Here is a 24,564-nt window from a genome sequence, read left to right on the forward strand (position 1 = left end):
TATAGATATTAAAAGGAAGTTGGATGTGGTAGTGCATGCCTGTAATCCAAGCACTCGAGGGTAAAGCCAGGATGAACAGGAACTCATGGCTAGCTTAGGCTACATACTGAATTTGAGGCCTGCTTGAGCAACATGAGAGCTTATCAAAAAATCCCCAAAACAAATGAAACTAATAAAAATAAAACAATGGATTAAGAAACAACAAACTAGGACATAGTTGCCAGCAGAAATTCCCTGCAACATTTTCTGTTCTTTTCTCCTTCCCTTCCTTGGTATGACATAAATCCTAGTCCTTCTTGCCCTAACACTAGTAACATCCGCTTTTGATGACTTCTTCCCCAGGACAGCAATCATAGACCTCCACTTAGCCTCTCTGCTGTCCTGACTCTAACTCAGAAAGCATTAGCTTCCTCATCCTCTTACTCACTTCCCTCTGGAAGCTGCCAAATCTCCAGTTGGCCTGCTCTGTTGCTTTCTCTGAACTCTACTAGAAAGGTCCTCAACTTTCCTTCTGAATCCATCTTTACATTGTTTTATTTGTAACAAAGACCTTGCATCAGGGATCCTGTGTCTCCTACTCTATACTGTTGTTTGGAGGGACACAGGAAGACAACTGAAGGAGATCTTCTCAGAACAGGTTATCTTTATCTTACATGACTTCTGACACATAAATGAATTTGTGAACCCAGGATCCATCATTTTGACTTTTTGTTAATCTATCTGATAGCATTTGTATTTACCAATGCCCCCACCAGAATCCAAAAACCCAACTTTTGGATGATGATGCATCAGAAAATATAGTCAGTGCCCCAGATGAACAAAATCAGGTAGATTGATTCCCAATTTTCTGAGAAACCACCATACTGATTTCCAAACTGGCTGTACAAGTTTGTACTCCCACCAACAGTGGAGGAGTGTTCCCCTTGCTTTGCATCCTCTCCAACATAAACTATCATCAGTGTTTTTGATCATAGCCATTCTGACAGGTGTAAGATGGTATCTCAGAGTTGTTTTGATTTGCATTTCCCTGATGACTAAGGATGTTGAGCAGTTCCTTAAATGTCTTTCAGCCATTTAAGATTCTTCTGTTGAGTATTCTCTGTTTAGCTCTGTAGCCCATTTTTCAATTGGATTGTTCAGCATTTTGATGTCTAGTTTCTTGAATTCTTTAGAAATTTTAGAGATCAGCTCTCTGTCAGATGTGGGGTTGGTGAAGATCTTTTCCCACTCTGTAGGCTGTCGTTTTGTCTTATTGACCATGTCCTTTGCCCTACAAAAGCTTCTCGGTTTTAGGCGGTCCCATTAATTAATTGTTGCTCTCAGTGTCTGTGATACTGGTGTTATACTTAGGAAGTGGTCTCCTGTACCAATGCATTCAAGACTACTTCCTACTTTCTTGTTTATCAAGTTCAGTGTAGCTGGATTTATGTTGAGGTCTTTGATCCACTTGAACTTGAGTTTTGTGCACGGTGACAGATACGTATCTACTTACAATCTTCTACATGTTGACATCCAGTTATGCTGGCACCATTTGTTGAGGATACTTTCTTTTCTCCAATGTACAGTTTTGGCTTCTTTGTAAAAAATCAGGTGTTCATAGGTGTGCAAATTACTGTCAGGATCTTCAATTTGATTCCATTGGTCCACATGTTGGTTTTTATGCCAGTACCAAGCTGTTTTTATTACTATAGCTCTATAGTAGAGCTTGAGGTCAGGGATCATGATGCCTCTAAAGGTTGCTTTATTGTTTTAGCTATATTGGGCTTTTTGTTTTTCCTTATGAAGTTGAGTATTGTCCTTTCCACGTCTGTGAAAAATTGTGTTGGGATTTTGATGGGGATTGCATTGAATCTGTAGATTGCTTTTTGTAAGATTGCCACTTTTACTATGTTAATCCTATCTATCCATAAGCATGGGAGATCTTTCCATTTTCTCATATTTTCTTCAATTTCTTTCTTCAGAGACTTAAAGTTCTTATCATACATGTCCTTCCTTGCTTAGCTAGAGTTACCCCAAGGTATTTTATATTATTTGTGGCTATTAATAAAGGGTGATGTTTCTCTGATTTCTTTCTCAGCCCATTTATCATTTGTATATAGGAGGGCTACTGATTTTTGTGAGTTAATCTTGTATCCTGACACATTGCTGAAGGAGTTTATCAGCTGTAGGAGTTCCCTAGTAGAATTTTGGGGGTCACTTATTTATTCTATCATATCGTCTGCAAATAGCGGACGTTTGATTTCTTCCTTTCTAATTGCTATCTCTTTGATAGTTTTTTTGCTGTCTTATTGCTCTAGCTAATGGAAGGTCAAGGCATTTTGGCCTTCTATTACCCATCTCTCTCCCTATGGCAGCTGAGACCTGCAACTCACTTGTGTAGTGGGTAGCTGTTCCAGCTTTGACCTGGAAGTACTACCCCCGCATTGAGGTTTCTGGTAACTGTCATGCCTACAAGGCAGGGCCGAGACAGGAGCCCTTAAGATCTGAGATCCAGAGAACACCACTGGACTGCACTTCACCTCTCCTGGACCCTGTAACCTATCCCTTCACTTGTAAGTAACCCCACAAAATAAACTCCCCTTTTAACTACGTGGAGTTGCCTTAATACTTCCACCAATACACTTGCTCTGTGTTTTCCCTCTCAGAGGCCAGTGAGATTGACCTTGAGCTTAGTTTCTGAGTCCATTTTAAAATTCTTTTAGCTATGAGACTAAGAACCTGAAAAGAGGACTCTATATCCCTTGGTAATATTCCCACTTTTAGGCTTAAGCGTATATATGTCTTTCATTCTTTATTCCATTTCATTCTGCATCTACTACTTCAGCTCAGATGCCTTTTTGACTTTGCCTACCTAAACTAGTTTATCTTCCTTCAAGGCTGAAGGTACAGAGACAAGTCATTTCCTTAACCTTTCCTTTTAAAATTCCTTACAGCCCAGGGACAATGGATTAAATCTACTCCCAAGCAACAATGAACGTACAGGACACACCACCCCAGAATGACAACAACTATCTGAAATACAGAGCCTGTGCTCTGGTGGAGATTCTCTTATAGCAACCAGTCTCCCAGGTCGATGATGTCCAAGGACCACTATGTAGTACTACAGCTCAGGCACAGATGGGCAGGCTCAGGCATTGACCAGGACTACTGAACTATTTATACCTCCTGGCCACGATTCAATTCTTGCTCTATTCAAATCAGAAGCTCATTCTAACACCTGGAAGATGGACCTGGGAATCACTAGACCCCTTTATGTGTTCTTCCTAATGTGCCACCTTTGACTAAAACTCTTCTCTCTGCTTTTCACACAAAAAGGGAAGAAATGCATCAACCATCTTTATCACCCACAAAAGGAGAACACAGGCATCCCACATAAAGTAATTATAAACTTGACCCTATTATTGTGAAACTAAGGCTGCTGGGGGGGGGGCATAATGGAATTTCCCCACCTTCACAGGTTGTCAACATCACCTACCACAGACTAACTGTTTCAGAGTAGGCATTCCACTGTTCTTGAACTTAAATACTTGTGGGACTTACAATATGAAACAGTAACTTGGTTTTTATTTGTTTTTGGTGAGCTACTTAACAAGCAGTGACTTTTATAGTGCTTTTAAAATTGTGATATTTTATCCCCTCATGAATTGCAAGATGAAATTTTTAATGAAATAGAATTCAATAATATTAAATGAGAATTCAGTGTGTGCTTTGAGAGACTTCTTTCATTGTACATGTTACTTTGATGGAAACTGTATTCTTATTATGGATTCAATTGGAGAAAAAAGAAAAGCTTACACTTGACAATAAAACCTTCTGTGTGATGATAAGCAGAAGGCAACAAATAGAATTTCATAAATTAATAATGACTATTGCACAACATTTTGATCTACAGCCTCAACAGGAAATCCTGGCACACAGAGCATCTTGCACAACTGCCATCAGTGTGGTGCTTTTGCTTTCAAAGTACTGCAGATTGACTACACTCTTTATCTGCCCTAAAATCCTGGTGCTAAGAAGGAAACAAATTACTCATCAGAGCATGTGCATTGCTTTGCAGCTGCTCCAAAAGCTCTGCATGCTCATACAGGCCCCTACATTACTGGCACATCATGAACTAGCACTGCCTTCGCTCGAGAAATGGGCACATCAACCTGGCAGCAGTAAGAGACAGATCTGCCTGGAATGTTCCGTAGCTAAGTGCACAAGACCCACATCTGCAGAAGCAAAGAGGGCTCTACAGTTCAGTTTTGGCTAAATGCCACAGGATTCCTTCTAATAACTCTGTGCCTTCATTCTGAGAAAGCCAGGTACTCTCCTTAGAGTAACTGAGCAGCTAGGTTTTGGGGTGACTGTGATGAGTAAAATGATCAGTGGTAAAATAAATTATTTATTAAAAAGGGGGTATGAAATGTTTAAAAAATGTGGCATGAGTAATATTTAAATGAGAGGATCAGATTTATTTTTACCAATAAATTAGTCATGCAGCTACACTGTGTATTTCTAGAAACATAACTAATACCAGTATTGAAGCTCCCTATCAATAAGACCTATTATTTCAAAGCAATCAGACTAAGGTTTGAATGTGGTTCATTCTTAAAGGATTCATGTTTTGGAGACATGGTCCTGAGGGTGCAATAATAAGATGGAGGGTTTTCAGGAGGTGAAGCCTAGTGAAAGGTCACTGCTTTTTGGTTTTCAAAATGTGATCACTTATTCTCATGAGGGCTCCTTCCTTTGTGATGCCATCTGCCTAGAGACCTCCCCACCCCCGCACCCGAGGTCCCTTCACAGATCCTCTCCAATCTTGGACTTTGATCTGTGATGATAGAGCTGGCAGCTAAAGAAACTTCTTAACCTAACCAGCTTTAGGCAGTTCATTATAGTAACAAAAAAATGCACTATTACAGTTCGAGCTCTAAATATAATTATGAAAAGTGGGTTGGTGTGCACATTTTCAGAGGAAAAGACAAGGGAATTTTCTTATTTATAAACTTGAACTAAAATAGAAAATATAAGACTTCTAAATATAAAGTTATTACCAGGGTATCAGTCAAGGTGTATAGAGTAGAGAATGGAAGAGCTAACAGATAAAATGGACCAATTTCTGAGTATAAAGTAGTGATGTATAAATTTAAAAGAACAATTATAGGTACCAAAAACTAGTGCGTTTGGATTCTATTCGATGTATTGTAAAGTGTTACAAAAGTGTTATTACTGGAAACCAAAAAACATGAGGATAATATACCATTGAGTTAGGTTAGGAAAACACAAGAAAGTATTGTAAAGAGGCAGACACTCAATATTTGTACACATATAACATACACATCTAACAGTATATTCTCATGACATGTAAAATTAAAACTTGTAATGAAAAATAAAAATTATTTTTATAATAATATCACAAAGTATACTATATTTGGCAATTAATCTGATAGAAATATTTGAGATGTATATGAAACATGTCATATTCTTTGCCATTCAAAACAAGAACAAAGACATAAATAAGGGAAAGTAAGTTATACTAAGTTAATAACCAAATCATTCTATAAATTCAATGCTATGTTATAACTTATTTGATATCATGGCAAAATCATTTAAAACATCATTTTCAGATCAAAAGTAAGAAGCTAATAACAAAATTCTTGGCTCACTAATATGAACCCAGTATTAAGTAACTAAAAAATAATGTACTAGGAGAGAAATAAATGAACAGAACAGAGAGTGGGACAAAGAACACATCTACATATAGTTAGTTATTTACTACATCTTCAAGTTTGCATTTCAAGTCAACAGGAGAATCAGGGAAGGACAGGTTGCTAAGCAATAGTGGAATAAGGACAAGAAGTTACACATCCATAAACAAGAACACATTCTGGGTTAATGAGATATGTAAACTACATATAGCATATATTTGGGCTGAATGTTTCCCTTAAACAATAAATACCAACAATCCACAACAGAAAGGACTAAAAGATTTGACGAGGTAAATTTCAAAGTTCTGTCGAGTAAATGACTGATGAAGTGAATGAGCTTCACAATTCTATCTTACTAAGACATAAGAGCTGGCAAAACTATTTTATTTTAGAAAGCCCAAGTGTGGCTGCCCTGACTTCTGAGCAGGGGATTGTCACAAGTAACTGAAAGGGAACACACATGGAGGAGAGCAGCTGTGGGTTTAGTAATGTACGTCCTTAACATTATGTCTCATTGGAATAGTTCAGATTGTAATACATAACAGGCTATGCACTTACAGGCACTTTTCTGTACATATATGATGATGATTCCAGACAGATTAGAATGGGCACACACATGACTATGTGTTGCTAGCTAATGATAATGCATGCCTCTTTACATGGCAGGCTGTCAATGCTGCAGAACTGAGGGGTGGAACATAGCACAGGGGCCTGAGAAAAGAGGAGACAAAAAACTTCTGATTAATCTATAGTTTTACATATTTTTTCAAAGAATGTGTACTGTTCTTAGAATTTTTGTATTTATATCTTGTGAACCTGTGTACACATATATGCACACATGCATGTGTGTGCACATGGAATAAGAGGCTGACATCAAGTATATTTCCAAACTGTTCTCCACCATTGTTTTTGAGATCAGGTCTCTCATCAAACCGGGCATTCATCAACTCAGCTCAATTGGCCAGCAAGTCCTAGAGATCCTGTCTGCCTACTGAGGGATGTGATTAGGGGTGCTCAAGTCCTACTTCTATGTGAGTACTAGAGACCCAAGCTCCGTTCTACACATCCACATGAGTAATAACTAAATAATTTAAGAAATTAAAAGCCAGTGGAAACTGGAGAAAGGGCATCACATACGACCCCAACATTCAAGACTTGTGCCCTACGTTCGAATAAAATATAAAACATAGAGAGCTGATTCTACCTGTGAGTCCAAGATGCTGGAGATTTCATGGACACCAACATTTACTTCATCCAACTGCAAACAAAACAAATTTCTGGCAACCTGGACAAAATCTAAAATTAACAAATTTTGATAAGAAAATAGTATTCGTTTTCATCTAAACAAATATTACTTTCTTCTCTGGGAAGTTAACATTATGAACTTCAGATTAACATACACAAATTATCCTAAAATAGTATTGACCAAAGTGACAGGTAAATATAAATTTAAATAATAGAGAAGCCATTTTTTATCACACTTCCGTTAGCTTTGTCACATAATTCAGTTAAGAAACAATAAAGCAAACACATATCACAGACATCTAATTCTCTAATTCTCACATTACGCATACAATGCTTTCTGGGGAAAAAAGGCAATATTATGACATGGCTTTTCAGGGTTAAAGAATCTAAGGCTTCATAATAGCAACAGCCAGTTTATGTAACAGCTGTATGTGCTTAGGTATCATCCTCACACCATTCTTCACCTCCTTTGAGGCAGGTCCTCCTTCTACTCTACAGATGAGCAAATTAGGGCTGAAGACAGGCTTTCTTCAACTTATCAAGGCCACTTGTCAAGCTGAGCATCAGAGCAATCCATAACATAAAGACACTGTGATGTCCACTCACCTATGTATCCTTAGTAAGTTTTAACTGTAGCTATTACATTGTAATTCAAAGGATCCTTATAAATGTTCTCTGTTCTGACCTTACCCATTTCTGCTTAAACTTCATGGGTGCATCATCTATTTTTGTTTTCCTAAGGATATTAATTAGTTTATCTAAAGTTATCTTCTGCTCGCACCATTTTTTTCTTTTCTTTTTTCTGTTTATCTGATACTTTTGGGCTCCATATTTTATGTCATCTTATCAAATGTCCACAAACTCTTGATTTTGAGTTTTTATTTAACAATTAGTAAGACACTAAAAAAAGTTGGCTGGAAATTATGTGTGCATAACTTGCCTTGTCAACTGGAAGGATTATTTTACTATAGGCAAACAATCTGGTGGTCTGCTGGCATTTTTGTTTAGATTCCTCAGAGACACGCCTTAAATCCCCTGCTATGATTATAAACACGGATGCAAATGTCAGTGAGCATCTGGGTACATGTTTTGAGCAATGACTCACCACAGACAACCCCCAATTCCCTTGCTGCTAACAAGTATAGTTTCACAATGTCTCTGGTTTAATTTATCAATGAAATATGCACTTCTCCCAGGAAGTTTAATGTGGTGATATTGTGTTACCCAAAATATTGTGCACCCTAATAAAGTTATCTGGGGTCAGAGAACAGAACAGCCACTAGATACAGAGGCCAGAAAATGGTGGCACACACACCTTTAATCCTAGCATTCTGAAGGCAGAGATCCATCCGGATCTCTGAGAGTTCAAAGCCACACTGGAAACAGCCAGGCATGGTGACTCACGCCTTTAATCCCAGGAAGTGATGGCAGGAAGCAGAAAGGTATATAAGGCATGAGGACCAGGAAGTAGGCTAGTCAGGCTTTTAGCAGCAGTTCAGCTGAAACCCATTTAGATGAGGACTCAGAGGCTTCCAGACTGAGGAAACAGGATCAGCTGAGGAATTGGCGAGGTGAGATAGCTGTGGGTTGTTCTGGTTCTCTGATAATTTAGCATTCACCCCAATACCTGGCTCTGGGTTTGATTTTATTAATAAGACCTTTTAAGATTTGTGCTACAGTTTAAGGAAGTAATAGGTGCTCCACTGCTTGAGAAAGTGAAAAGGCAGCATGGATAAATGTCCATATCAGCATTTCTAAGAACTCTGATTTCAATGTCAGACGAAACCAGCCTAGAGTCATACTGGTACTCCATGCTAGCTTGCCCAGCATGTAGTCCTCCATCTTCAGATGCCTGGGCTTCACCGGCCTCTGCACACTAATGTAGGTACTGCTTTCTCTGCACCCCTCTTCTGTCCTTACAAGTTGTATTTTTTGTTGTTGTTGTTGTTGTTGTTATAGTGGTATGTATATTTCTATTTCCTATTACTATTATCTGGGGGTGATTTTCAAGAGGAGATGGGACCCCAAATATGTTTTTCCTCATTTCAAATATAAAAAGTGAATTTCTTTATTTTAATAGAGATGTTTTAAAATGATACAATGTAGCATGTATTATGTGTATTATAGAACAAATGCTAGACATTACATTCAAATAGTAGAATATACAAATAGGAAACAGTTTTTGGAAAATAACTTAGTGATAGATATTGAAATTCCAAACCATTGTGGAGGTTATCCTATTACAAAAGAGAAGAAATTGCTACATTTGAAAGTATAAATGCAGATTTATAAAAGCTGTAATAAATATAGATTTGTAATAATAGCTACTGAGAAACCATCAATATCCCAAGTGTATAAAACCTTGGAGCATTATGCCATCTCTAAGAATAATTACTCAGTACAATAAAAACTTCCTATTCCACTAGTTGAAAGCAAAGGAAGTAGATGTAATTAGTAGTGAAATTAAAATTTGTATATTTTGCACTAATTTCTTTTGTTATTATTAAAGCAATGTTTATGCAGTAAATAAAACATGGAAAAAGAACGTGATCAACTAATGATATTTAGAACTAATGGATCCTGATACAGGTCTCTCTTTTGCTGATCCAGCCAGGTTAGTATCAATAGCTGTGTTTAAAGTACCTGTTAAGGAATTTGCAAGTAGCATGGTGTGAGTTTTCATTCTCCCTCTGAGGAACAAGCTCTCTTAATGAAAATGGGTCACAATAACTTTCACCAACTGTCTGTGATAATACAACATGATGCACTGAAGACATTACCTCCAAAAGACACTGTCCCCTTTGAGTCAGCCTGGACTTGCTGTCTCAGGGCTTCATGTTGTTCCTTTGTTGGCTGAATACCGAGGTAATTGAGAGCCTGAAAGGAAATGGTCTTATGAGAAGCAATTTTCAAACCTCTAAAGGGTAAAACATTTCACTAGAACTATATTTTATAAATCACCAGGGGGAACCGTGACCAGAATTAGATCCCATGGAAAGTCTGCTGACTGTAGATTAACTACCTATAAACGATTACCTTCTCAAGTCTGCCATGCCCCACCCCCACAGCAAATATCTTGACTAATGCCATATTTACAAACACGGCTGTAGGACCAAAAATAAAATTATTTTCTAGTTTATGTGACTTTTGCAGAAGAAATATAACAGAAAAATTTTTACTGAAGTCAAGTTTATAGATAACACTCGAAAAATATTCAGCTGTTATCTTGAGGATAGAAATGAAGTTGATAGAATTGTGTTAAATGGAAAATATTCTTAATTTTGGCTAGTTTAGGGTTACATATAACAAACAAAATAAAGAAAAGTTTTCTCTGACACCCATTTCTCCAGAAGGCTCTTCTCTTTCGGTAAATAACTTCTGTCTTTAAAATAAAATGTGTAGATACTCCTTCTTGTACTCTACTGTCTTTTCTATGATCTTTAGCCTTAAATAGAAGCAACCATAATTTCCAGCTAAAAGACCTTTGCAGCCCACTTTGCCCTTTGATGAGGTCCTGGGCTATGTACGTGCTAGACAACAGCGAGGTGCTGGAGAGCATGCAGGAAGTCTCCTAACAAAAGTAGAGAAAGCGGTTCTCCCTTTCACCTTAAGAAAAAGGGAGAAGGGAAAGAGAAGTGATCAGGTATCTTGAGTCACAAGGAACCTCAGCAATGATGGTGGAATAGGCGGTCTACCAGGAACCTCAACAATGATAGAAGAGGTGGTCTATCTGAATGGCTGGGATGTGGGTCCCTGACACTTGGAGCCTCTTGGCTTCTCCCTGGTTATTTTCTTCTGGACTTCTTTATGGTAAGAACATTAAGTTTCCAATGCTACCTGGGATTCTCTAGTTATATATACTCCAAACTAATTTTAATGTATAAAAACTGTCTGGGTGCCCTATCATTGGATTCTAGCAAGAGTGCATACAATGTCAGTCACATTAAAGCTAAACAAAATTTGTTAAAGGAGAAGATACTGACAGATATCTTCACTATTTGGAATATGTTCAAATAGTCACCAATTCTTGAACCAAATACTCATTTGGTACTTATTATTTGTCAGGCACATACCTCTGCACAATGATATTGACAAATAACATACAATCTCTATTCTTAAAAAGTTTATGGTCTTTGGGGTGAGAATAATGTACAAATAATCTTAGTAAGTACAATGTTTTACTTAATACAAGTGCACAGAGGACACACTATCACTAAAAGCATTTACATATAGGCACACAATTTGACTGGGCACAATGGAGGAAACAGAAAGAAGGCTGAGGACAAGAAAAGATTCTTTAAGTGTTTTTAAGGTTGGTTTAGAACCATCCATCTACCCTATCAAAGCCAAAAGTACTGTTTACATACATTCAAGAAAGATTTTTAGCATTTGTGTATTCTTTTCATCTTGAAAAAAGTTACAAATATTTTTTTAAAAGAATACAAAGAACATCTAAGTACTTGGCTGTCTTAAAATATTTAATGATATTTGTTTAAAATCTACACATATTTTCAAGAAATAAGGCTAGAGATTGAGTTGAAAGCTTCCTCTACGGATCTTCAGAGTAAATGCTAGCCTAAGGTCATTACATTCTTCTTGTCCATTCTTCATTATTACTTAGTATGCAAGTACATGTCCCCTAAATAAGGTCCACTTTAATTTGTGTATTTAAAATTTTACTCAAACGATGTAACCTAAAAGGATCACTACAATTTTTTTTTATTTTATCTTAACTTAATGATTTTGCAGTTGTTCAGTATTGCCTACCTACATAGTTTACTTTTTTTGTGGTATTTCATTTATTATCCATTCTCTGATTGATAGACATTTATAATTACTTCACCATTTTTATTACAAAACACTATACATGTCTGTCAGTCTGACCAACAGGTAGGGCAGAGGCAGGACCGGTCCAGCAGTTCTCTCCCTGGGGATGAGAGGGATGGTGAGAGTCGGACGGCCCAGACCCCCCATTCCACCGGAGAGAAGCACACTGGGCCAGAAGTCTTGTCAAAGCAGGAACTCGCTTTATTGCATCAGGAGTGAACTTATATAGGTTGGGGTGAGGGGAGGAAAGGGTGAGGACATCGGGCCACTGAGATGATGCCATCTCAGCAGTTACTAGGCAGAGGCGATTCTAGGTTGGGTAGTGCTGAGTCACTAGTATGCGGAAGTCATGTCCCAGGTCAGGCATCAAACTCAAGCTAGGCTCAGGAAGTTATGCTGGGCCTCATGCCTGGGCCTTATGGGGCCCAACACATGTCCTCTTTTATAGATGCATGTAAATTTTTCTACCGTAATGCATGTAAGAGGAGGTGCTGAGCCACAGGCAGTGTCATCTTTACTACTGCTCTATTGTTCTTTGAATATGGGTACTCATTAAATATGCCAGCAACATAGAAACAATCTTACCTTCTTACATTCTAAACAGAATTTGTTGTTTTCACATCTTCACTTTGTCATGATATCAGAAATATGTTAGTTTGAATTCCTCTAGTTACAAGAAAATGAGACACATTTTGTATGTTTGCTAGCAACAATTGACTTATTAGTTGTTAGAAATATTATTTAAATTTCAGGACATAGAGTTTTAGGATGTAGTTTTAGTCCTGGTTGGGAATCTGGATTTGGTCTTCACTACTGACAACCAAAACAGTAGATATTGCTAAAGGTCATCTGAGGAAGAAGATTATACCCTGATGTGGAGAACTACTGCTCTGGGGACAATCACTATTACCAATTTGTGTGGTTTTCCAGATTTTTTTTTTCCTCTGAATATGATGCCTGTGTATAAACTTACAACTATTATATATTTTTTTACAAATTAAGTTTTACTCTATACAATGTTTAAAAGTTATCTGTATCTAAAAATTTATCACAGTTTACCATGTTGTATATTTTGCATCTATTGTATGCTTTTGGAAATTGTTCTAATAGTACACTGTTAACTGAATGAGCCTTTCAAAGTTCCCGCTATTATTACTATTAGGTCATATCATATTCCCATTGCCCAGTCATCCTACAACACTGGCCACTCTTTGCTCTAAACTAATCATAAATGTATACAGATTTCCCGGATTATTTGGGTTTTCATTTCTGAAGGCTTCTGTGAGAAGTAAAACCCATAGTTTCCTCTTGTTGAATTGTCTTTCGTTAGGGTAATTATGCCTGGAAATGAGTTACATGAGAAAAGGCCCATGTTCTTGTCTAGATGGCAAAAAATGTGGGCTTAAGCAGGTAGGTACAATTGGTGAAGAAATATTCAATCTCACTGATAAAACAGAACACAAAAAGAGATTGGAAGGCAGTACAGCATGGCAGTCAGTGCTACAAATATGTAAATATGGCAGTATTTGCCCAAGCAATCATAGTCAGGAAATTCTGGGAAAAGAGGTAGATTTGACCATCATTTAAACAACAGGAAGATTTAAATTGGTGATGAGGAAGGTACTACTTGGAACTTGGAGCAAAGGTAGATCTGGGAATAATTATGATGTTTATTCTAATTATAATGTGTTTATTCTAGCTATGCAGTTTCATATTCTTCTACAAACATGAGAGTCAGTATCTATAAATCTCACAGGAAGACGGGGTGTCGAGTTCTAGCACTGCATCCAGATGTGGTAGAGTTTTCTTCTTAGCTCCTCAGGAGCTTCATCCATTTTCAAGTGCTTTTCACCTTTAATTTCTTTGTTTTAATCGTCTTCTGTTTTCTTGTACATGATGCGCTCAATGCTTTACTCTTCCTGTTAGTCCCCTAGGGCACTGCCATCAGCTTTACATTTCATGTGGACCTGACTACTTTCTTCTTTAAAACACACACACACACACACATATATATATATATATTTGGTGGGGAGTAACACATGTATGGGCACACATCTCTGCATGGACATCAGAGGGTATTTATTATTGGCTGTTACTCTTCAGTCCCCTTCCACACTGGCTTGGAGCTTGCCAAATAGACTAAGCTGGTATCTTAGTCAGGGGTTCTATTTCTATGGTAAACACCATGACCAAAAGCAACTCTGGGAAGAAAGACTTTATTTCAGCTTACAACCCTCAAGTCAAATGCTATCATGGAGAGAAGTCAGAACAGGAACTCCAGGCGAGAACCTGGAATCAGGAACTGAAGCAGAGACCATGGAGGGGTTCTGCTTACTGGCTTGTTGTCCATGACTTGCTCAGTCTGCTTTCTTATATAACCCAGGACCAACTGCCGAGGGTTAGCAGTACCCACTGTAGGCTGGACCCTCCCACATCAATCATTAATCAAGAAAATGCCCTTCAAACTTGCCTACAAACCAACCTGAGGAAGACAATTGTGTTTTGTTTTGTTTTCAACCGAGAGTCCTTCTTCCCAGATGACTTCAGCTTGTGTCAAGTCACCACAAAAGCCAACCAGTATAACTAACTGGCCAGTGGACTCCAGAGATCTGCTTATCTGCGCTTCCCCACAAGCCTGGCTTTTTAAAATGTGAGTTCTGGAGGATGGAACTCAGCTTCTCATGCTTACATGGCAAGCCCTACACCCACTGAGCCATTACCCTAGCCAAAGAGAAAGAAACTCATTTGCATGTCAGTTTAGTAACCAAAGGTTTGATTTGTATTTCACACTAGTGAACTAGTATGACCTTCCAAATTGAAATGTTATTAAATAATTGAAACCCAAACTGTCAGTCATTTAATTAAATAAGCTACTCCAAGAAACCAATGGCTCCACAACACAGCTCTTTCCTGCTGTCTTGTGAAGAAAATGAAATTTTAAGGGATTTACCATTTCCAGTTTCTCTGCCTTCAGGCGAACAGAAGGATTTAGGGAAATCTTCTTTCCTTGAGGTCCAGAATCATCATCAGTCCAGGCAGGAGCAATCTCTAGAAGACAACAGGGTGCACATTAATTGGAGATCTAATTGGAATAGAACCTTTCATTTGACAAGCTGTGTTCTGGGCTCCTGCTGTTCAAAAATAATTCTGGTTAAACAGTTGGCAGGTCTTACTTTTGTTTTTATGAATTTTTCCCCTGTAAGTCTAAAATGTATCATATAAATCAGCTTTACTTGAGTGCTAAAAGATATAATATACAGCATAGTAAATTACGCATTATGAAGTCTCATGGAAATGTTAGCCTAAAAGACAGATATCTAGCCATTATGTTGCTCACCACAATGCCCTGGTAACTGTAAGGCAAAGCCCTCGCTGTTCAAGCAAGTGAAACAATATTAGCAAGTCAGAAAGACCATGATATTTCCTTGACTGGAAAAGAGTACCACTACAGGAACTGTGGCAGTAGTCTAGAAACCCTCTAAGTGTAACTTCTAACACTTACGCATAAAAGGACGATGTGGACATGCAACTTTCTGAGCTAAAAATCCCATTCCATTTTACAGAAGGACTGGATTTCTAGCAATAGAAGTGGACTCTTAAGAGTTAAAGAAAATACTCTCCTCATCCATTTCTCTGTATGTTTTCAATACAGCTTAATTATGCAGATATGCTTTTTTTGTGTTTGCAGGAATGTGAAATTAGGTGCCACCAAGACCAGCCCTTGAGAAACGATTTAATATGCCACATTTTTAAAGACAAATTTCTGCAATTTATGTCAATCCTTCCTATCTAAGTTGTCACTGTTCTAAATACACTCTTAAATGGTATTTTACTAGTTCTACATAGAAACAAGAGGAAGAGAAAAAACTTTTTGAAATGTCACATCTTTATGCAGTGTTTTAATTTTTTTTAATTTCTCAGAGCATCTGTCTCTAAGTACAGAATGATTTGCATTCTCTTTCTTAAGAACATAAGAAGCACATATGAAAATAAAGAGTCTTCCTCTAAACCTTTAACACATCCTCAACATTCTATGCAAAATCTTTAATATAGCTTATAGGTGTTAAGAGTATATATAAAAAAAATTGTCACTGACTTTTAGCTCCAAATGGAATTAAACCCTGAGAAGGGTTGATTTTAGTGTGACAGAATTTTTACAATTCTGGTAACAGCAAGAAAGACTCTTTTGTTATCATGACATCTAATTGTTGGCCATGAGGCTAATAAAGATGAAATCCCTATTTTGAAGTATTAAGAGAAAGGCTGTAGCGAACTTGCAGTGTGGTAGCAAAGATTATCATGGGCTGAAATGGAACGGAAGAGCGAAGAGGTAAGGAGGCCCTGTTCTCGACTTGAAGGTTGCATCTTGAGACCTGTTTTCAAATTGGGGCCTGACCTACAACTGAGGGCCACCAACCTCAGGTGAACTCTAGCCAACCTATCTGTGGTTCAGCCCCAAACTAACTGGGCTTGAACGACTCAATTCAAGTGTGTGAAAGTGTCACGGAGTAGATGAAAGCAATGGGCAGAGGAGTGAGAAGGGGACACACATGACAGCCACATACACCAAGGCACACATTTTTACTGTTTTCTGACAGATTCAGTGTAATAATCTGGTATGGTATAAGGTGGAAATAACGTTAGTTCTATTTTTACCTCTAGGCTGATAGTGAATGAGTTAGACTTGAGAAGTTCATTAATCTTCATAATAACCACAATGGCATAGGTGTTGTTATTCTCACCCCCAAAACAGGACCTGACAAGGTAAAGAATGACCCAGGTTCATATCCAGGCCACAGTGCTATGGTCTAATTCTCTAGTGACTCGAAAAACCAGTGCTGCTATGAGTCCACATTTTTCATCATCAAATTTTCATCAAAGTACAAAGACTCAAGCTGATACTTGATGAGGACTATAAAGGCAAAAATCAGTAAAGCCATGGAAACTACAAAAACTGAAAAAGAGACACTGTGTGAAGAGAAAAGGGGAAGTAATGTAAAACTATGCAACCCTTGGTTTACTAGCAAGCACCGTGCCTTGGCAAAGCTCGATATCTTCTGCCTACCTTCCTCTACACTGACTTCAGGTTCATTCTTGAAGAGGCAGGGCACAACATCAGTGCCTGTGGACAGCTCAGGGTTGTTTAAGCCATAAATGACTCTCTCTCTCTCTCTCTCTCTCTCTCTCTCCCCCTCAACCTCACATTTGCTCCTCTCTGGGGATCCTCTATTTCTGTTCTTTTTAGGATGAGAAGAAAGGAAATGCTTTGTAAGAATATGATCAACACTGTAAAAACAATTTTTAAATTTTACACAAATGCTCCATCAGCACTGGTTGAGCTTTAAAGAACCGAGTGTAAAGGAATGAAGTCTTGTCACACTGCTAACATAAAAACACCCTTTCTTACTCCCTTAGGAATAGCTTCCATTTATTTGCAGTTCACTCACAAACTTGCTTATTATTCAACTTACTGCCATAATAAACAATTCTGAATTCTCAGACTAATTTATATAATGGACAGATAATCTCAAGTTATACTCATATATAATGCTGATCTTAAATATTCTAACCAATTTTACACTTGCAAATAACTCTGAGATGAAAACAGAAGAGCTATCTTATGTATATTTTTGTTGAGGTTAATATTAAAACTTGTTTACATTTTTAAAATAAATATTGCAATGGTTTGAATGTGAAATATCTCTGTGGATTCATAATTTGAATAATTGGTCCTTAGCTGTTGGGATTATTTGGGGAGGTTACAGAAGTTAGGGAAGCTTTGGCGTGTGGGGCCTAGCTTGTGGAGGGGAGTCAGGAGGGCTGTGTGTGCCTTGATGGTTTACATTCAGTTCTGCTTTCAGCCTTCTCTGCAGCCTGATAGGGTAACCATGTGAGAAGCTTTGCCGCATGCTCCCAGTCACGGAGTTCCTTAGCCATGTCTTTCCCACCATGATGCTGACTATTCCCTCTGATCCGTCAATCCAAGTCATCTTGTCATCTCTTAGTGGCTTTTATCGGGTATTTGGTCCACTAAAGAGAAACTAACTAATGTGAATACCCACTGACTAAAGGAGTCTAGATGGTGATGATTAAGGATCTGATATGGGACATCTTATGTTGATGGACTTATACCAGAGAAACCACACCATGTGTAAGTTATGTGGAGATAATTCTGAGGGTCCTCCTCCCTGTACTGTGTAAAACCCCATCCAGTAAATCTTGCCTATTGCATTTATGTAGAAATAAAAATGTGGATCTGAGTTAATGCTATTCCTATCCTAGAAAAATATTCTATGTTAATATTTTAATTTTATAAATGACTTACTCAAATATATTTCTCAATAACTACTTTCTTATTCCAAAATCGAGCATGGTTTCTTATGGTCACTGTATAATTCTCACTTTACTTACCATTGCCAGATCTGTGCTCTCATCAGAGCCTCCAGCATCTCACCTCTCTGGGCTCTGTGCTCCTGCTCTTGGGACCTCCTTAAATTAGGATGGTCTTCTGCCTGTTTCCCTTAAGACTTAGGGAATGTCTGATTTTGGGGAAGCTGAAGTTTCTTAATAGGTTTTTCATACTACGATGAGTCCTTTGCTGTATCCCAGCTTTGGAGGTTGAAGGGAAGACATAAAATTGACTCACCCACAGGAAGCCCTCACTTCTGCTCTAAAACCATGTTCTTACTTTGGAATGCTATCTGAAGTATATAGTCGCTTACGTTTCTGCAATATAATAAATAATAAAAATAGTGCTGAGCATATACCATGTAGCAATCACAATGCTAAGTGCTTGACATGCATGATCTTTAATCTGTAACTTTCCCTTATGGCAACTGGTTCAGGGTCAGGGAGCTAAGAAACCAGGGTCAAGGGTTAAGACTTCCCAGGTTGCTCCTGTGTTCTCCTGTACAAAATGCAAATCACTGGCTGTTTTTATTGAATATCTCCTGGAGCTTCCCGCTCACACTCTCCTTAGTCTACTTTGTAGATGTCTTTATATTACTTGTGTACAATAGAAAAATCCATATGTATGTGCAAATCTATGGAGAAATATATATTTATTTCAATGTTTTCTGATTTGAGTAATGAGGATGTTAATCTCATCATTGAGGATGTTAACCTCATCATTTATTTTACAATAACATTAAGTAACTCACAGAAAGATCCTAAATCTCTCTGGAATTCCTGCTGTGCTGTGTTCACTGCTAACTAGGTAGCATTTAGCAAATGTACACTAAACAAATGGCTAAAGGGACTAATTAGTTTGGTTACTCTAAAAATTGAAAATTTACTACACACATGTTTCATAATTAAGGCTTTACAGTATAATCAAGGAACAAAGGGCCCAGACTTTCATCATGGAGCAATTCGGACTGACCTTACATCTTGGATTACCTGCTTTATTCATCTATCTTCTTCTTTCCATGTGAATTCTCAATTTAAAATAAAAACAGTCTATCAAGAGACTGAACATTAATTACGTCAAAGAAATACTAATTAATAGTATTTGCAAGAATCACTAAAGCTCAGTAATTAAAAGGTATATTATTTTGGTTAAAAATTACTAACCAATTGGAAAATACTTCTCCCAACCAGAGGAAACATGATGAACGCAGCACAAATCCCCGTGAAGACTGACAGTGGCTGTTTTCTTTCCTTTCTTTTCTTGTCTTTGTTTTCTTTTTGGTGCTGGGGACTGAATACAGGGCTTCATACCTGGTAAGCAGGTACTCATCTACTAAACTATACCGTTTGTCCATGTCCTAGTAGCACCTAATCTAAACTAGTTCTCTTTATTTTGCAATTCTTAGCAAAAATAGTGGCATTAAAAATTAATACATGTGGGTTTCACTTTGAATAATAACTTAGCATATTGTGTTAGTTAGCCTTTTAGTTATATTAAATACAGTTTCTAAATTGTCTTTTTATCTTTCTGGGTTAATTTCAGTGGAGGAATTTTTTCTTGATATTTGAGACAATAAGAACGTTATGGTTTGATAAAAATCCTTTTCTATATGTAGCTTAGACACCTTTGATTGTATTTTATTTTTTAAAAAATCACCAAGTCATTTTAGGGTAATTCAAAACAGTATCAAAGTCAGTATGTCTGTGCTTTCTAATTTATATTCATACAATATTTTCTAAAACAAACAACCATTTTTCTTCAGTTCTGTTTCATCTATATTGTCTTTTCTAAGGTGCAGTCGTATATCTCATGAGTACTTCAGTAAAGGGGCAATAAGTCACATCTTGACTATAAAAGCCTTTCATTACTTGATTACAACAATTAACTATTACAACTTCACAGGCATTTATTATAACACAATTCTTAAAATTTATTATTATTATGTACTTCTTAAAATTTCAACTCTGTGTTCAAATAAATTTCAGACAAAAGTCAACATTTAACAGAAAGCACCAAGCAATACATTCATTTTGCTCTTTTATTCACTGAAGGAAAAAGAAAAGCATAATATATTCTTCTTTAAGGCTTATTGAAAGTCATACTATGAATTCATCATTGAGAAAGAGTAATTGAAGAAAAAAATGACAGGAATTAAATGTGAATTTACCTGAATTAGATGTATCTGTAGGGTTGTTGTCCAAAGAAGTAACTAGAGTATGTTCTGTTTTATTGTAGCCAGGTTTTGTCTGTGAAGGAAAACGAGGGAGATGATGTGTCTTTTTCTAAAGTAGGTCAAAGACCAAACTAGATGCTCATGTTAACATAAATAGAATGTTTAAAGACATCAAAGCAATATTCTAAAAAGCAATATTCTAAAAAGAATAAAGCTCCTAATGTTTTGGTATATTCATCTTCAAAGAAGGCATTTCAGAGTTGAAAGTAATAACAGTTTCAGCTCTCCAGTGTCTAAGAAGAACAGAACAGAAGGCCATGTCCCTTGCCTTTTTCAAAGACAGTCTAAGGGATGACAGAAAACAGTCTTTCTGATCACCATCTACCTTGAACATAACTTACTCTTAAGGAACATATCCTATTGACTAAAAGTTTCTTGTCTTATTTTATTCCTAACACAAATTTAAAGAATATAGAGTCTACTTTAGAATTGTGATTTAATAGGACAATGTAGCAGATTGAAAGCAATTACATTGATTTGGATATAAATTCCTCATATTGTGAGAATCTAATAAGTAAAGTGAACTATTTCACAGGACACACATGACAGGGTGAGGGAACACTCTCTATAGATAGGATGGTCAGGATTAGTCTCAGTACATAGGGAAAAAACTAAGGATTGAACACACACACACACACACACACACACACACCAGTACTGATCTTCCAATAGGTAGAAGCAGAGAATTAAACATGGCTGGTTGTATGTTGATGTTTTCTGATTAAATTTTTAAAGAAAGGATACATTAGCTTGAAAATCTATGTTTTTGTAAATGGGAGCTTCTCTCCTGACTGCCATTTCCTAAACACCCAGCAGCCACTTTCCAAATAATTGATTCATAGGCTTAATATTACTTATACGTGCTTGGCCAGTAGCTCAGGCTTATTACTAGCTAGTTTTTACACTTAAATTAACCCATAATTCTAATTTATGTTTAACTCGTGGATTGGTACCTTTCTCAGTATGAAATTCTCATCTTGCTTCCTCTGTGTCTGGTTAGCAACTCCACTCTCTGCCTTTCTCCTTCTCAGAAATCTCCTTAGTTTGTTCACCCCACCTATACTTCCTGACTGGCTACTGGCCAATCAGCATTTTATTACACCAATTTGAGTAACAAATCATTACAGTGCATAAGGATCATTCCACAGCATACATCATAAAAATCTAAAAAGGAAAAAAGTCTTTCGAGGAAATACTAACTTATTAATAAGCATTATTAATGAAATTGCAATTCTATACAGATTTAACCAACATTTATGGACTGGATAGGAAGCTGGAGTTTAAGATTACCTGAACTGCTTTAAAAGAAGGTAAAACTGGGCCCTGAGTCTTGGGAGTGGATGAAGTCTTTGGAATCAGTGTTTCATGGGGAGGGGAAAGAGGATTAAATGTTGAGGTTTGAAGTCCGCAGTCTTCTGAAGCTTGTAATGAGGATGGACAGCAAATATTTCCCAGATGGCCACTGTAAGATTTTTGTCTGATGAATGCTATCTCCCAAAGAGATTCTGACCTATCATGAAAAGACATCACTTTGTGGATATGCAACAAATGCAATCAAGTAAATTCAAAGATAGTGTTTCTAGTAGAGTAAAAACCTTTCTTTAAGATATCCTAAATCACCACATTTACATATATATGCTAAATGACTCATCCTATCATATGGATGGAATTGTTACCTCAATTTGGCTCTGGTAATTATGTTTTTTGCTTCTTCAAATGATACACCAATCATAGATTCCTTGTTTACTGAGACAAGTTGATCTCCTGGCTTCAAACGTCCATCCTAAAAAGAAAAGTCAAAAAGAAAATTATGAAAAAAAAAAAAGAAAATAGTTTTTAATAAAATTAACATAATAAAAGTAATTAATTTTTATGAATAATGTCATAAACAGAGTAAAAAATTAGAGAATCTCCATAGAAAATGCTGAAATAGTGCCTGGTTAACTAATATACATTGGTAAAATTATATAGTTTATACATGCAATTAGTACACTGTCATGCTAACGAACCTGCCTACTGTAGGCAACAGGCCTGTATGCCAGGAAAGGACACTTGTTTTCAAAACTCAGCACTATGAGCTTGATAAGAGTCTGACTGATCAAGCAAGCCAAACACTCACTGCACACTGAATATTTCAGAATAGGAGACTCATCCACCCTAGTGTGAACATTCTTGCATCTTTCCTCTGGTTAGTGGATATGTGATACATGACACACAGCATGTACCTACACACAGAGAGACATAAATATACATGTACATGCACACACAATACACATTCATATATGCATACAATACAAACATGCATACATGTTCACACACACATACAAAATGTACACACACGCACAAATATGCACACTGATTTTTTAAATGAGGTTAAGAAACCTTATTATACTGGTCCTATCCAAATCTCAGTTAATAATCAAGCATCCTCTTTATTAAATTTGCTAGTCCTCCTGTGGCCAGGCCTAATAGGCTGTGCATATAGCATCATAGCCATGTCATGCTGATTTAACTGGCTGTCTTTGTTAAGCCCTGACCCTGTGCATGACTGTCCCAAGTACATATGACCCAGTATTATCAATTACAAGATTGATGTGGTTGCTGGGCCAGTATCTTAGTCATTTGCTTTTGTTTTGTTTTGTTTTCTCTTAATTTAACTGAGAAGTTCTGTTCTTTTACAGATTCTAAGGTAGTTCTTTACTTTCTCATTATTACAAACACAGAAAATATTATTTCCATAACTACAGAAAAGACAAAGGATTAAATTCTGAGTATCCTCCAAAGTCCTGTGTGCTAGAAGCCTGGTCCCCAGCTTGGCATTATTGGAAGCAGGTGAAATTTCTTAGAGGTGGGGTGAGTGGGAGGCATTGGAAGCACTGGAGACAATGCCAAAAAGAGGATTCTTGGACCCTGGCTTCTCTCTTTTGTTTCTTGGACATTAGATGAGCATTTTCACACTGTCACATCCTGCCAAAGTATGTTGTCTTAGGACAAAAGCAATGGGCCAATCAACCAAGGACTGAAACAGAAGCGTGTGAATCCAAACAGACCATCAGCTGACTTACTCAGGGGCATGGTATAGTAATAGAAGGCTGACTAACATTTTACTTTGATAGTGTTGAAACAACCTCTACGATTCAAGTTACTGGACTTCAAATCTAACCTGAGTCAGTAGAGTGCTCAGCCACAGATGGGACATCTATACCACTCCCTCCTGGACAGCTCAGGAACACTGCTGAAGACGAGGCAGAAATATTCTAAGGATCAGAGCGGAGCAGTGTCTAGTGAAGATGATGAGACGGCTGCATCCATGAACTCAGGCAGCTGTGGCGGTCTGCACAAGACCTATAATCCAGTGATCAAGCAGGTCCACATACCAGCAGAAGCCTCCCACACTGGAGGGACTGGCATGGAGGTTAGCATTCAGGTAGGTCTGAATTTGAATGTGAGCTCTGCCATTACTAGCTAGATCTTCACAAACACTGAGAAAAAGAGATGGGAGAGCACATCCTTTCACCAGGACCCAGGAACTAAACTATAGACATCTGCTAATGTCTGTTACAGAAAATCACTGCTGGGATACAGAGAAAAAGGCTAAAAAACTCCAGATGGACAAAAGGGCTTAGACTGACCTATAGTCTCTTGCATTCTCTTCTCAAGCTATACAGCTCCCATGACCGGTATGTGTTAAAGGAACATTTTGCAGAATGTACTGGGAGGAGGAGAGAAGGCCTCTGGTCACAGGTTTCTAGTGAGTATACATATTTTTAGTTTTAAACATGTATTTGCGGCTGTTAGTGTTTTTCTTTGCCTCTTAGAATAAGATATTAGCTGATCATACAAATTTCTGAATCTGTTTAAAAGTTATGGCATGTGAATGAAAACAAAGCCATTTTTGTAAGAGTCTGGTATCTTAAGTGAGAGAATTCTGCCCCAGATGGATTAATATGCAATATATGTGCTGATATGACTTGAGGGAATGCCGAGGCCACTTCCACTCATAGGTTATGGAGCAGCTGCACCATGTGGCAGGCAAAATGCCAGGCATGTCTAAACGTTGAACTTCAGTTTGAACACTCTCAAACTTGACAGCAATGTACTTGTCAAAATAATAATGTGTTCCTGGCCACTTAAGTTCTTCTGTTGTAAACTGCCAT

At 37.4% G+C, this 24,564-nt stretch overlaps 1 protein-coding gene across 3 annotated transcripts in view; it reads right to left on the reverse strand.

The window, feature by feature from the left end:
• The window catches only part of Stxbp4 (syntaxin binding protein 4), a 151,890-nt gene that overhangs the window by 102,160 nt on the left and 25,166 nt on the right, over positions 1-24,564 (reverse strand). For all 3 annotated transcript variants that reach the window (XM_042282601.2, XM_006972012.4, XM_042282602.2), the window contains 6 exons: positions 22,084-22,190; positions 21,698-21,917; positions 20,342-20,420; positions 14,716-14,813; positions 9,719-9,815; positions 6,898-6,989 (listed from right to left, as the gene is read on the reverse strand). In XM_042282601.2, the coding sequence (XP_042138535.1) occupies positions 6,898-6,989; positions 9,719-9,815; positions 14,716-14,813; positions 20,342-20,420; positions 21,698-21,917; positions 22,084-22,139 (642 nt within the window). In that variant the 5' untranslated portion in view covers positions 22,140-22,190. The remainder of the gene's footprint in view (positions 1-6,897; positions 6,990-9,718; positions 9,816-14,715; positions 14,814-20,341; positions 20,421-21,697; positions 21,918-22,083; positions 22,191-24,564) is intronic.

The sequence above is a fragment of the Peromyscus maniculatus genome, chromosome 8, assembly GCF_049852395.1.
Source record: "Peromyscus maniculatus bairdii isolate BWxNUB_F1_BW_parent chromosome 8, HU_Pman_BW_mat_3.1, whole genome shotgun sequence".
Classification (NCBI taxonomy): domain Eukaryota; kingdom Metazoa; phylum Chordata; class Mammalia; order Rodentia; family Cricetidae; genus Peromyscus; species Peromyscus maniculatus.